The sequence below is a fragment of the Pan paniscus genome, chromosome 19 (assembly GCF_029289425.2).
Source record: "Pan paniscus chromosome 19, NHGRI_mPanPan1-v2.0_pri, whole genome shotgun sequence".
Classification (NCBI taxonomy): Eukaryota; Metazoa; Chordata; class Mammalia; order Primates; family Hominidae; genus Pan; species Pan paniscus.
In genome coordinates, this window is record NC_073268.2 from 89,100,001 (window position 1) to 89,113,521 (window position 13,521).

General features: G+C 49.0%; 1 protein-coding gene across 11 annotated transcripts in view; it reads right to left on the minus strand.

Annotated features, from left to right (window-relative positions):
• SLC39A11 (solute carrier family 39 member 11) overlaps positions 1–9,232 on the minus strand; it is a 465,897-nt gene extending 456,665 nt beyond the window's left edge. For 4 of the 11 annotated variants that reach the window (XM_003810519.5, XM_034942799.3, XM_008962857.4 and 1 more), the window contains exons 1-3: positions 9,101–9,232; positions 5,152–5,270; positions 1,313–1,351 (exon numbers count right to left, since the gene is read on the minus strand). In XM_003810519.5, coding sequence (XP_003810567.1) covers positions 1,313–1,351; positions 5,152–5,259 — 147 coding nt within the window. In that variant the 5' untranslated portion in view covers positions 5,260–5,270; positions 9,101–9,232. Of the gene's footprint in view, positions 1–1,312; positions 1,352–5,151; positions 5,271–6,208; positions 6,359–8,313; positions 8,607–8,984 lie in introns of those variants that run through there. The other 7 variants (XM_063599368.1, XM_063599369.1, XM_034942796.4 and 4 more) reach the window with 7 other exon arrangements.
• Positions 9,233–13,521: the final 4,289 nt, after the last annotated feature.

Consider the following 13,521-nt stretch of genomic DNA (forward strand, 5'->3'; position numbering starts at 1 on the left):
ATATTACATGCCTTTTGATATGGGTAATACATCTGCAATACACAGCACCATGACATCTTCATGCCTGAAAAATGGAATCTGAACTAATCAAGACTCCAGGTCTAACTCTCAGCTTACAGGAAATACAGGGGACTGAGGAACAAGTTAGGCAGCACCACGAGGAAGTAATCAGCCAACATTCTAGAGACAAATGACCCAGTTTCTCCAACAAATTACTAGCATGAAAAAAAAAATGAACTGTTAAAAAATTAAAGAGACTTAAAAGATATAACAAGCAAATGCAATATAGAAACCTTGTTTGGACCCCAATTATAACAAAACAATATTAGATGACACCTTTAGAAAGATGAAGAAAATCTGAATATGGACTGGATGTTAGATCATAAAAAGAAATTATTAATTTGGTAGGTATAATGGCCATGTGATTATGTTTATTTTTAAAAAGTCATTCAGTTAGACCTGTGTGTTGAATTTACAGGTGGAATTACATGTCGTCTGGGATTAGCTTTTATAAAATATTCTAACCTCCCAAGAAGTTTTGGGGAGGACAGGTGAACTGAGATTAGCAAAATGTCAATAACGATTGAAGTTGGGAGATGGGTGTCTGGGATGCATTACAGGCTTCTATCCACAATTTTTACATGTTTAACAATGTCTATAATATGCTGGGTTCCATAACTCACGCCTGTAATCCCAGCACTTTTGGAGGTCTAGGCAGGTGGATTACTTGAGCCCAGGAGTTCAAGACCAGCCTGGGCAACATGGTGAAACCCCATCTCTGCAAAAACTCAAAAATCAGCCAGGCACGTTGGCACATGCCTGTAGTCCCAGCTACTCGGGAGGCTGAGTTGGGAGGATCACCTGAGCCCAGAGAAGTTGAAGCTGCAGTGAACCATGACTGTGCCACTGTACTCTAGCCGGGGTGACAGGGTAAGACTCTGTCTCAAAAAAAAAAAAAAAAAAAAAAAGGCCTATAAAAAAGATCTTTTAAGGGAGAAGGGGAGGAAAAAGTATATTTAGTTAGAGCCAACTATGTATTAGGCTAGGCCTGTGCTAGGCCCTTACCAAATAAGATCTTATTTCCCTAGTCCTGAGACAGCTGTCAAATAAACCTCGATTGCTGTCTAAAGAGAAATGGGCATTTGATAAGCTGGGAAATAAATATGGCAGGTGATAAGAGGGAGGTGTTAGTGCCTGAGGAACACAGAGACGCATCTAGGTCGCAAGGGGAGGGACTGAAGACAGCCCTTGGCAGACACATGTCAGAATCAGTATGCCTCAATTTCCATTTCTCCTACTACATGCTACTTACCCCTGCAGCAAAGCCAAGACTTCCATCTAAGATCCGCCTCTGAAAATCAAAACAAGATGTTTCAGTTTCCAAGAGACATTAAGATGATGTTTCCTGGGACAAGAAGAAACCATAAGGCCCAAAAGAGCCACACAAATAAAGACTGGCCGACTCCTGAGCTCGTGAGCTACTCAGTTTATACCATGGGCCAAGAACCACGGGGAAAGTCTTTGGTTAACTTTCCACCCACCCCATAGCCAATCAGAAGTGTTCTTTCAAGTGGTGCTTGGCTTGCCTTGGCCCTTGTGTTGTCTCTTACTCAGCTTTCCCTGTGAATTACAACTGTAAACCTTTAGTAAGTAGCCTGTCTACAAGTTGGGAATTACTGAGCGTTGGTGAGGAGCAGAGGAGCAGGTGGAACAATCAAAACCCTCACACAGGCCGGGCACAGTGCTCACATGTGTAATCCCAGCACTGTGGGAGGCTGAGGCGGGCAGATCACCTGAGGTCAGGAGTTCAAGACCAGCCTAGCCAACATGATGAAACCCCATCTCTACTAAAAATACAAAAAAATAGGCTGGGTGCAAGGGTTCATGCCTATAATCCCAGGACTTTGCGAGGCCAAGGCAGGTGGATCACCTGAGGTCAGGAATCTGAGGTCAGCCTGGCTAACGTGGTGAAACTCCATCTCTACTAAAAATACAAAAATTAGTCAAGCATGGTAATGCATGCCTGTAATCCCAGCTACTTGGCTGAGACGGGAGAATCCCTTGAACTCGGGAGGCAGACATTGCAGTGAGCCAAGATCATGCCATTGCACTCTAGCCTAGGCAACAAGAGCAAAACTCCGTCTCAAAAAAAAAAAAAAAAAAAAAAAACCTTCACACAGTCGTGGTGCAAACGGGTACCACCATTTTGGCAAACTATTTGGCAGCACCGATGAGAGGTGAACACTATGTGTGCCACTCCTGAGTAATCCCATGACAGGAATGCACTAGTATTCAACAAACCCATGAAGAAAAATGTTCGGCAGTGCTAAGAGCCCAAAACTAGAAACTACCCAAACTCTCACCAACAGTAGGATGGATATGTTAACTAGGATACACTCATACAACAGGTACCATAATGGCGATGGGAACGCACACACATACTACAGTTACATCTTACAAACAGACAGGGACATTAAAGAAACTGGAAAACAAGTAGGGTAAAATCAGCCAGATGCAGAACAGTACGTACTATATGATTACTCCATCTAAATAAAGCACAGAAACAGGGAAAATATCCGTGCTGTTAGAGATCACATGGGAGATGACCCTTGGAGTAAAGGTTGGGGATGGTGAGATTGGAAGGGAGACTGAAGGCTCCTGATTGGAAGGGGATGTGAGGTGAGGAGCTGGTATTGTTTTGTTTCTTGATCTGGGCTCTAGTTTCATCAGCATTTGTGGAAAGTTATCAAGCTGCATACTTACATTAGGTTGGTGCAAACCTAATAAAATGCACCAGCCTAATAAAATGTGCATTTTTCCATAAGCATCTTCTATTTCAATAGAGTTTTTTTTTTTTGCTATCTATCCATAGATGAATGGATAAACAAAATGTGGTATGTACATACAATGGAATAGTCTTCAGCCTTAAAAACAAAAGAAATTCTGGCACATGTTATAACATGGATGAGCTCTATGGACATTCTTTGAAGTGAAAGAAGCCATGTGGTCTACAGAACTTTTCACCTTACAAAATTAAAACTCAGCTGGGCATGGTGGTGCACACCTGTAATCCCAGCAGTCTGGGAGGCCGAGGCAGGCAGATCACTTGAGGTCAGGAGCTCAAAACCTGCCTGAGCAACACAGTGAAACCCCATCTCCACTACAAATACAAAAATTAGCTGGGCATGGTGGTGCACACCCGTAGTCTCAGCTACTTGGGAGGCTGAGGTGGGACGATCACTTGAACCCAGGAGGTGGAGGTTGCAGTGAGCTGAGATCACGCCACTGAACCCCAGCCTGGGTGACAGGGCAAGACTCTATCTCAAAAAAAATAAAAAATAAATAAATAAAACAGCCTGGCCAGATGGGGTTACCAGTGAAACCCCGTCTCTACTAAAACTACAAAAAAAATTAGCTGAGTGTGGTGGTGTATGCATGTAATCCCAGCTACTCGGGAGGCTGAGGCAGAAGAATCTTTTGAACCTGGGAAGCAGAGGTTGCAGTGAACCAAGATCACGCCACTGCACTCCAGCCTGGGTGACAGAGCGAGACTCTGTCTAAAAAAAAAAAAAAAAAAACCCTGAAACTCTGTACTCATTCAAGAATAACTTATTTCTGCCCTCCTCTGTGGCCCCTGGCAATCACCATTCTACAATGTGTCTCTATGAATTTGACTTATCTTGGCATCTTATATACCTAGGATCCAGATAAACCATGTTTCTGGATTGTGTGTTTTCTGATTTCCAGTCTCCAACCCATCAGCTCCCGGGGGCAGTGCAGCGTAGCAAGGGAGGTCGGGATTTTAGTGTTGAAATCAAGGCCTGCTGTACTGGTCTCTAACACAAGAGTGCCTGACTTGTGAACCTCCTAAAGGTGTTTTCATTTCCAGATCTCCCTCACAACATGTTGAACTAGATCTTAAGTCACTTATTCATTTGCCATTCCTACAATGTCTCAGGCTACCGAGGTGAACGATGCAGGGATTGTGCATTCATCAAGATACCCATGGATGGCTCCAGGGCTGCGGACTGAGGGTGATCTGGGTTGGAGAAAAGAATGCAATTTCAGGTATATGAGGTGAGTGTGGGTTGTGCAGAGGTGTGGGGAGGGCATATGGGTATGGGTATGTGTGCAAGTGTGGGTATGTGGGACTATAGGTAGAGCGTGTAGAAGGGGTGTAAGGATGGGGTTGTGGGAGGAGGGAGAGATAGGCTGTGGGGCCATGACAGTGAGTGAGGGCACTGGGAGTAGGATACAAGGAAGATGTAGGAGAAAGAAGTAAGAGTTTGCAGGGGGCCAGGGACGTGGGTCTGTCTATATTCATCCCAAGAGGAAAGGAAACAACCTGGAGATGGGTTAAAAGAGAAAGGGAACAGATGCCCCTTCTTCTCCCAAGGCCTTTCCAACCATCCCACCCAACTCAAGGCCACAGGGGAGGACAGTTACACCTGAAATCTAATGTTCTTCTTCAGTCATGCATAGTACCACTTGCTCCAGGCCTGAAAGAAATTACATGGCAGGCCAGGCACGGTGGCTCACACCTGCAATCCCAGCACTGTGGGAGGCCGAGGTGGGCGGATCATCTGAGGTCAGGAGTTTGAGACCAGTGGTGAAATCCCACCTCTACTAAAAATACAAAAATTAGCCGGGCGTGGTGGCACATAACTGTAATCCCAGCTACTCTGGAGGCTGAGGCAGGAGAATCACTTGAACCCGGGAGGTGGAGGTTGCAGAGAGCTGAGATCCTGCCACTGCATTCCAGGCTGGGCGACAGAGCAAGATTCTGTCTCAAAAAAAAAAAAAAAAAAGAAAAGAAAAGAAATTACATGGCAGGTAGAAATGAGGCAGCGGGCTAACGAAGCCTCAATAACTGGGCTTCTCACTTCCTATTCCCTTCAAGTCAGGCTGTCAAGGGTCAAGAGGGGAGATGATGGTGCATGAAGATGTCTACAGCAAGCAGACATCTGTTCTCCCAGCCTGGCAGGGAGAAGGTGAGAAAATAAGAAGACAGTGAACAAACCCCAGTACACAATGCCTGGGGGTGTGGCCAGGGGCACTGAAAAGTCTACAAACCTGCTCCATGGAGTGGGACAGTGCCCCTTTACCAAGGGGCTCCCCACCGACATCCAGAACCAAAGCAAGGCAACTCACCTGTCCACTAGAGAATACGAACACGAGAGCTGCCCCAGCTGCTGTCATCCCCCAGGTGAAGAAGGTCCCCAGCAAGGCCTGGAACACAGAGCTGTGGCCTTGGAGCATGCTGGATACAGCTGTGCAAGAGGAGCGAGAGGGTCAGCCACCGGTGGTCCGTTTCAGTGACAGGCGCATATTCTGACGTGTCCTAACACCCTGTGTGGGAGCTGGCCTCCCTCCAGGTTGACGGTATGCACCCTTCCACCACGCCATCTGTGTCCCTCAGCCACCCAGCACACAGGTCAGGCTTCTCTATCCAGGTCCCCCAGGAACTGGAAATCGTCTTAATCTGAAAGAAGGCACAGGGAGATGCCAGGGGAATCCACAAAAAAGGCTGCAACATTGAGAAGTGGTTTCAAAGAGAAGCACAAAGAATGTGGTTTATTCCAGAAGAAGGGGGCATAGGAGGGTCTGATGCAGCCTCCCCCAGACAATCTGCCTCTTCTACCGTCTCTTGCCCACCATCTGCACTCAGCCTCCTCCAAAGACAGGTGACTAGCTCAGGTGATGTCAACACGCTTCCAATCTTAATCCCCATCACATCTGCAACAGCGCACCTGCCCAGCCAAAGGGTAAACTCCACCAACCAACCTTTGATACCCCCCAACCCCCGACTCTCCAATCCCGTTCTCCATCATGCCTGCACGAGCACCAAACTCCAGCTCAACCGAATTATTTATGGCACCTTCCACAAGCCCCAGACAATCCTGCCTCCAAGTCCCTTTTCATGCAGTTCCCTCCTGGAATACCTTCCTTGCACATTTCCAGCCATCAGAACCCAGAGCATCCTCTGCAGCCCACATAATGCCAACTTCACGACCAAGGCTTTTCTGGCCTTCCCCAGCCCTGTCCTAGCATGCAGCTTTGGTCCTCTCTCAGTGTGGCTTTGCCTCCATCTTTTACAGCCTTAGTTGCTTGAGGATGGGGACGGTGCTTTTTCACATTTGGCACCCCTGTAAAATAGGGCTTTGTAACCCCTGAAAAATATGTGCTGGATGGAAAAGGGCCAGCTTACCTGCACAGGACAGTCAGCAAGGACAAGCAAAAGGACCCAGGAATGGAATGTCCCCTGGTCAACTCAGCACCCTGCTGCTGAAGCTGAAGTTACACCACCGCCCACCAAGGAAAGGAAGGGAAGTACCACTCCCTCTCATTTCAGTCCAGAGAACCTCCTCCAGACTTTAACACGCTTAAAATTCTGGATCTGAGATGACAATCAGATCTCTCCCTGTGGAAAGTTACAAGGCAGAGAAACCCATTTGTTGAAAAGCCCTGTGTTCTGGTACACAAACACTGGGCTCAGGGCCTCATCTCAAAGCCTCATTCATCTCCCTGATGGTCTGCCAGCACCCAGAGGGCTGGCTGGACACAACCACACTGGGCTCAGCCCTGCCAGTTCCCGGTGCTCTGTGAGGAGCCAGCAGCCCTGAGCCTGCAGATCAAGAGCTGAAGACGCTGCCTCGATTGACCCTGGAAAGAAACCATGGCAGAGTGTGGACACAGCCCTTGTGCCAAGCGGCTCAGCAACACACCCAGGCTCAAACCTAGGAAGGGTATAGGTCCAGGTGAGCCCAGGTGAGCCCTGGCTCAGCCCCTGTGCCAGAAACTCTGAGATAAATAGCATCTATGGAATCAGACTCTAGTTCCCGCACTCTGAACGAACTGCACCAACTGTGAAAACTGTGACCACGCCAATTAAAGAAAAAAAAATCATTTTTAAAAAACTACTACCCTTTACCTCCGTCATCGTGCTAAGCCACCCTAAAAAGAGGGGTTGGTCTTTGTTTTTAAACCAAGCCATCTGGACCATTACACCAATCATCTATTCCGAGTTGCTGTGGATAAAATTTCAAACAGCATTTACAAAGAACAGCACGAAGGGATCATCCTCTCCGTACTTATCATCCAAGGCAGGGCACAACAAAAACACCTTTCTTTCCTGTATTTGAATGTGCCTCTTGACAGCTACAGAAGAGAGCAAACAATTTACATTTGCCAACAGGCCAAAGTCAATGTGGATCTTGTGGGCTGGTGAACAGAACAGAGGGAGCTCGTGGGTGTTCCTGGTGGTTAGTGGGATAGGGAAACACCCGTCTAAGCCTGTCCCCATGTATATCTGAGCACCCTCCTAAGAAAAAGGGACACAGAGGGAAGACCGAGGCCACCATCCTTTCCATCCCAACAGGAGCAGCATTGATCACGGGCAATGCAAGCCCAGTGCCCCTCGGAGAAGTTTCTTCTCTATTTGCTGTTTTAAATCCTCGCTACAAGGGTGGTCAGAGAACCAGCAGCACTGGTCCGGCTTGGGAGCTAGTTAGGAATGCAGAAACTCAGGTCTCACCCCAGACTTTCTGAATCAGGGTCTGCATTTTGTGGAATTCCATGGGGGATTCTTATGCACATTAAACTGTGGAAAGCAAAAGATTAAAACTGGTAAAACTTGGCCAGGCGCAGTGGCTCATGCCTGTAATCCCAGCACCTTGGGAGGCCAAGACGGGCAGATCACCTGAGGTCAGGAGTTCGAGACCAGCCTGGCCAACACGGTGAAACCCCATCTCTACTAAAAACACAAAAATTACTCGGGCGTCGTGGTGTGTGCCTGTAGTCCCAGTGCCTGTAGTCCCCACTACTCGGGAGGCTGAGGCAGGAGTAATCGCTTGAACCCGGGAGGCGGAGGTTGCAGTGAGCCGAGATCGCGCCACTGCACCCCAGTCCGGGTGACAGAGCAAGGCTCTGTCTCAAAAAAAAATAAAAATAAATAAATAAATAAAACTGGTAAAACTTCTACAATACCAAGAGCTTAGAAAATGAGTTCTCCTGCCCCATGTGGGATTGGCAAGAGCAAAGAAGAGTCCCAAAAGAACAGAAAGTTTTCTGCAGAGTCTCAAGAGAAGAAAAAGTTTCTGGCAGAGTCCCAAGAGAACAAGAAGTTTTCTCTAACCGGCAGACCAGTAACAACTTTAGGACACAGCATCTCCATCACAGCTTACACAATGGGGCTCAGACTTCCTCACGATGGGGATATTAATTCCATCAACCCTGATTCGTTAGCGGCAGGGAGAATCATTCTCTGACCGTTCCAACTTTTCACATGCCAACAGCCTGTAGACTTGTACACACCTGCCACAGCAGCACATGGGCATTCCCGGCTGATTGATACAGGTTTGTTTTCTTTATTTCCTTTCTCCCCCTTTTAAACCTGTTGTTCCGCTTCCAAGAGTCAGTTCAAGAGGATGGTGAAGTTGCAGAAGTGGAAACAGCACTAGGGCTGCTGGGCCTTAGTGGAGCTGCACACACATGCCCTAACTCCACGAGGGGGAATCCAGCAGAAGGAATCAGGTCTGGGCGGAGAGGACTGTGGAAAAGTTCTCTAATGCCTCGCTACTCAAAGCGTGGTCCGCGGACCACCCAACCTGGGAATTGGTTAGAAATGCACACTGTCACGCCCCACCCAGACCTGCTGCAAGTTAACCAGATTCCCAGTCAAGTTCCAGAGGTCCAGCTAACAGCCAGAGCAAGTGGGAGGGGCCTGGGAGCAGCTGGAATTGTAGCTGCCTCTGCTCCCAGGAATCCCGGGTACCCCCACACACCGCCTTGGAAGGGACGAACGAAGAGGATTTGGGTTAGGACTGTAAAAGGAAGGCATGTCATTGCCTTCCAGATCACCCTGGAGAGGGACATAGCCGGGGTCCGGGGACTTCCTTCCCACCGCCCCTCACCCTCCCACCCCGCCCCGCCACCTGCCAAAGCCTCCAATTTCTCCTCCAAACCCCTCCTCTCTCCAGGCGTACCCCCTTCCAAGCTCCAGGTGGCTGCCCTTCCAAGTCCCACACTCTTGTCCTGATGGCCCCCGACCCCGGGCCTCGAGCCCAACCAAAGGCACCGAAGGAGAGAAAAGCCAACTCACTAGGGTGCCCTCTCCAGCCCCCACTGCACTTCCATCAGCCCCCGCTGCCACTCGCTCGCCGGCTCCACTCCCGCAGTCACTTCCTGCTTCCCTCCCGCACACGTGGCCCTCCCGCCTCCGGGCCCCGCCCCCTTGGCCGCAACTGGCAACTCCCGCCTGAAGAATAGATTCTCTGGTTCACAGCCGTCTGCAGGCTCAGGAACAGATCTGGGCGGGCAGAACAGAGCCCTGAGGCCAAGAGCCCAGCAGTCTGCGAGTGACTGCAGCCCTAGGGGAAGCTACAAACACCCAAGGAAAGAGCCCTTTGTAACACCCCTGATGTTACTTATGCTTCTACACCTTTGGCAGCCAGGTCCATGCCACTGGGTGCGCAGCAGAGCAGGATGTGCTGTGTGTGTGTTGCGGGAGAGGCTGGGGGCGGGTAATGTGATGGCATCAGCATCATTCTCCAGTCAATGACCCTCAAAAGAATCACTGGAGGGGGTCAAACACAAAATGCCAGCACCCCCAGAGGCTCTGGTTCCGTCATTCTGGGTGGGGCTGGCATTTTGGGATTTTTTTGTTTTTGCTTTTGTTTTTTTGAGATGGAGTCTCGCTCTTTCACCCAGGCTGGAGTGCCGTGGCCCAATCTCGGGTCACTGCAGCCTCTGCCTCCTATGTTCAAGCGATTCTCCTGCTTCAGCCTCCCGAGTAGCTGGGATCACAGGTGCGTGCTGCCAAGCCCCGCTAATTTTTGTATTTTTTTTTTTTTTTTTTTTTTAGTAGGGACAGGGTTTCACCACGTTGCCCAGGCTGGCCTCGAACCCCTGACCTCAAATGATCCACTCGCGTGGGCCTCCCAAAGTGCTGGATTGTAGGCATGAGCCACCGCGCCTGGCCTGAGATCTTGTTTTGAGCTAGGAGTTGCTGATGCTGCTGTCCTGGGACCACCCTTTGAAAAGCACTGCCCTAGGTCAAAGGCTTTGATCTGCAGGACTTCTGTGAAAAGACCAGAGGATAGGATTGACTAGATTTAGCCAAAAACAAAACAAAACAAAATAAATAAATAAATAGAAACAAGATGCCTGGGCTGGGCGCTGTGGCTCACGCCTGTAATCCCAGCACTTTGGGAGGCCGAGGCAGGCGGATCACAATGTCCGGAGATCGAGACCATCCTGGCTACTACAGTGAAACCCCGTCTCTACTAAAAATACAAAAAATTAGCTGGGCATGGTGGCAGGCGCCTGTAGTCCCAGCTACTCAGGAGTCTGAGGCAGGAGAATGGCGTGAACCCGAGAGGCCGAGCTTGCAGTGAGCCAAGATCAGGACACTGCACTCCAGCCTGGGCAACAGAGCAAAACTCCATCTCAAAAAAAAAAAAAAAAAAAGCCTGATTAAATTTGAATTTCAGAAAAATAACGTCATTTATTACTATAAATATGCCCCGGGCAATGTGTGGGACATACTTATGTTACAGGCATATTTGTTGTTGATCTGAAACTGAAACCCAGCTGAGTGTCCTGTGTTTTATTTGACAACATATCAGAGCATGACCTGAGCAGAAAAGCTACCCGTGGTCTCGATGGCCATAGCCCAAAGGGTCCAATAACAGGCCTCTTTCTTCCAGTGGAACTAGGTTGTTCACACTGACGGTCGCACCATATACCAAGCACTCCATGGGGAGGAGAAGACAGCCTGGCCACTGGAGGGTGGTCTTTGCCCTTAAAAGGCCCCCAGCTTGGAAGAGTCAAATCAGCCATTGCAATTCCACATAAGAGAGTATGTACAGGCACACAGAGACGCAATACCCATGTGGCACGGCCCATCAACTCATCTTCCAAAATGTCATACCTCTTCCCACATGCTGCAATAGCCATAAAATGACACAATATCTTAGACTCACTTCAAAATATGTTGGAAGAGAAAAGTGGATGGAGTAGAGATTAAACAAAATTGGCCATGAATTAACCATTCTTAGGCTGGGCATGGTGGTTCACACCTGTAATCCCAGCACTTTGGGAGGACAAGGTGGGCAGATTGTTTGAGCCCAAGAGTTTGAAACCGGCCTGGGCAAAAAAGCAAGATCTCGTCGCTACAAAAAGTTTTTAAAAAGTAGCTGGACATGGTGGCAGATGGTAGCTGGGCCTGTAGTCCCAGCTACTAGGGAGGCTGAGCGGGGAGGATCACTTGAGCCCAGGAGTTTGAGGCTGCAGTGAGCCGTAATGGTGCCACTGCACTCCAGAAAAAGACCCTGTCTCTTAAAAATAAAAAAGTAACCATTGTTGAACCTGGGGAACGGGCACATAGAGGTTCATTAAATGTTTCTCTTTCTACTTTTGTGGATGCTTAAATTCTTTTCTTTTTTTTGAGACGGAGTCTCGCCCTGTCACCCAGGCTGGAGTGCAGTGGTGCAATCTAGGCTCACTGCACCCTCCACCTCCCAGGTTCAAGTGATTCTCCTGCCTCAGCTGGCCTCCCAAGTAGCTGGGACTACAGGTGCGTGCCACCACACCCAGCTAATTTTTTGTATTTTTAGTAGAGATGGGGTTTTGCCATGTTGGCCAGGCTGGTCTCAACCTCCTGAGCTCAAGCAATCCGCCTGCCTCAGCCTCCCAAAATGCTAGGATTACAGGAGTGAGACATTGCACCCAGCCGCTTAAATTCTTTATAATGAAAAATAAACAGAAATGTTTACAACGATCCACAAAGTGCCTCTCCTGCCCAATCCTTTCTCTCCTTTCTCACTGCTGCTGTGAGGATTCAACCTGCCCATCCCTCATCTAGGTCATGGAGTCACCTCCTTCCACTCCACCCTGTCTAGTCTGTTCCATGTACCACCGCCAAGATCAGCCTGCCTAAAGCACAGTACATCACTCTCCTGCTCAAAAAGCTCCGATAGCTCCCCAGTGCCTTTGGCATAAAGTTCAAACGCTTCAGCCTGGAATTCGAGTTTTCCTGTGGTATGATTCCAACTAAACATTCTCAAGTCTGTCTCCCAGGGTTCTCCTCCCTGTGCCCTCTGGCCAAGCCAGGCTGGACAGCTCGCTGTCCTCCACACAGCCTTCCCTCCCTGCCACTCCTATTTCCCTTATACCATTTCTGCTGAACTGCCCTTCGCCTCCCAAATCTAAGCCCCACCATCCTGCAAGACCCAGGTTTAATGCATTCTCCTTGGGCACCCCATCTGACCTCATCTCCCACCTGTCCCAGCCCTGGTTACAAATCGAGTCTCTATCCTCTAAGGTCCCATAGAACTCCATCTGGATTCTAAGGCACTTGCCTCCTTCTGTCTTATACTGTAGGATCTAACTTCACTGCTATATTCGGCACACAGACCCAGGATTGGAATCAAGCTCCTTACTGAGCTTCTTCCCCTCATCCCAGCCAGGATAGCACCTCATATTATAGCATGTCCTCAAAAGATGCTTGCATGCAATGCATAGGTAAACTTGATGTGGGGAAGGAAAAGTGGGGAAGCAACTAACATTTGTTGAATGCCCAACCTGGGCCACTTTATCTTTATATCCTCTTCTTATGTAAAACTCACAACTCTGAGGGGAAGGTATCATTATCCCCATTCTACAGATAAGGAAATTGAGGCTCAGGAAAGCTCTGGAGTGACCCAAGGTCCATGGGGCAGTGTGGGACACCAAGCCCAGCTGACTCCTGAGATGGTGCCCTTCCTGCATGGGGCATTCAGGGCTCACAGGATGAGACCCAGAGCCACCTTGATCAGCATTTCTGCATCTCACTTTCTTTAAACCACACCAAGCCCATAAGCGGGAGGGGTGCTAACCCCCAGGAGACAAATCTTACCATTTCCCCATCTTTCTCAATAAACTCCCACACATATGCCCACTCCGCAAACTGCCCCCTTTCACATACTTCCTTACAGTCAAAAGGGCCAGAGTATTGGCCAGAAGAAAATGTTTCCTGGGCCAGGTGCGGTGGCTCATGTCTGTAATCCCAAAACTTCGGGAGGCTGAGGTGGGTGGATCACGTGAGGTCAGGAGTTCGAGATCAGCCTGGCCAACATGGTGAAACCCCATCTCTACTAAAAATACAAAAATTAGCTGGCCATGGTGGCAGGCACCTGTAAGCCTAGCTACTCGGGATGCTGAGGCAGGAGAATCGCTTGAACCCGGGAGACGGAGGTTGCAGTGAGCCGAGATCCTGCCATTGCGCTCCAGCCTAGACGACAAGAGCAAAACTCCATCTCAAAAAAAGAAAAAAGAAGAAAATGTTTCCTGAAAGCTAAATACACTGGCTCCGACCTCCACCCCACCCACAGTCCATTCCTATTCTCTCCCATGGGACCTAAGGTGGCCTGACGCCCCCAGGGCAAAGGGATGGGATATGCAGGAACAGACCAGAACAGTGGCTCCAGAAGCAGTGGCAGGGGGATTTGCAGGCAGTGAAGGCTGCTTCCCATGCGTCCCAGG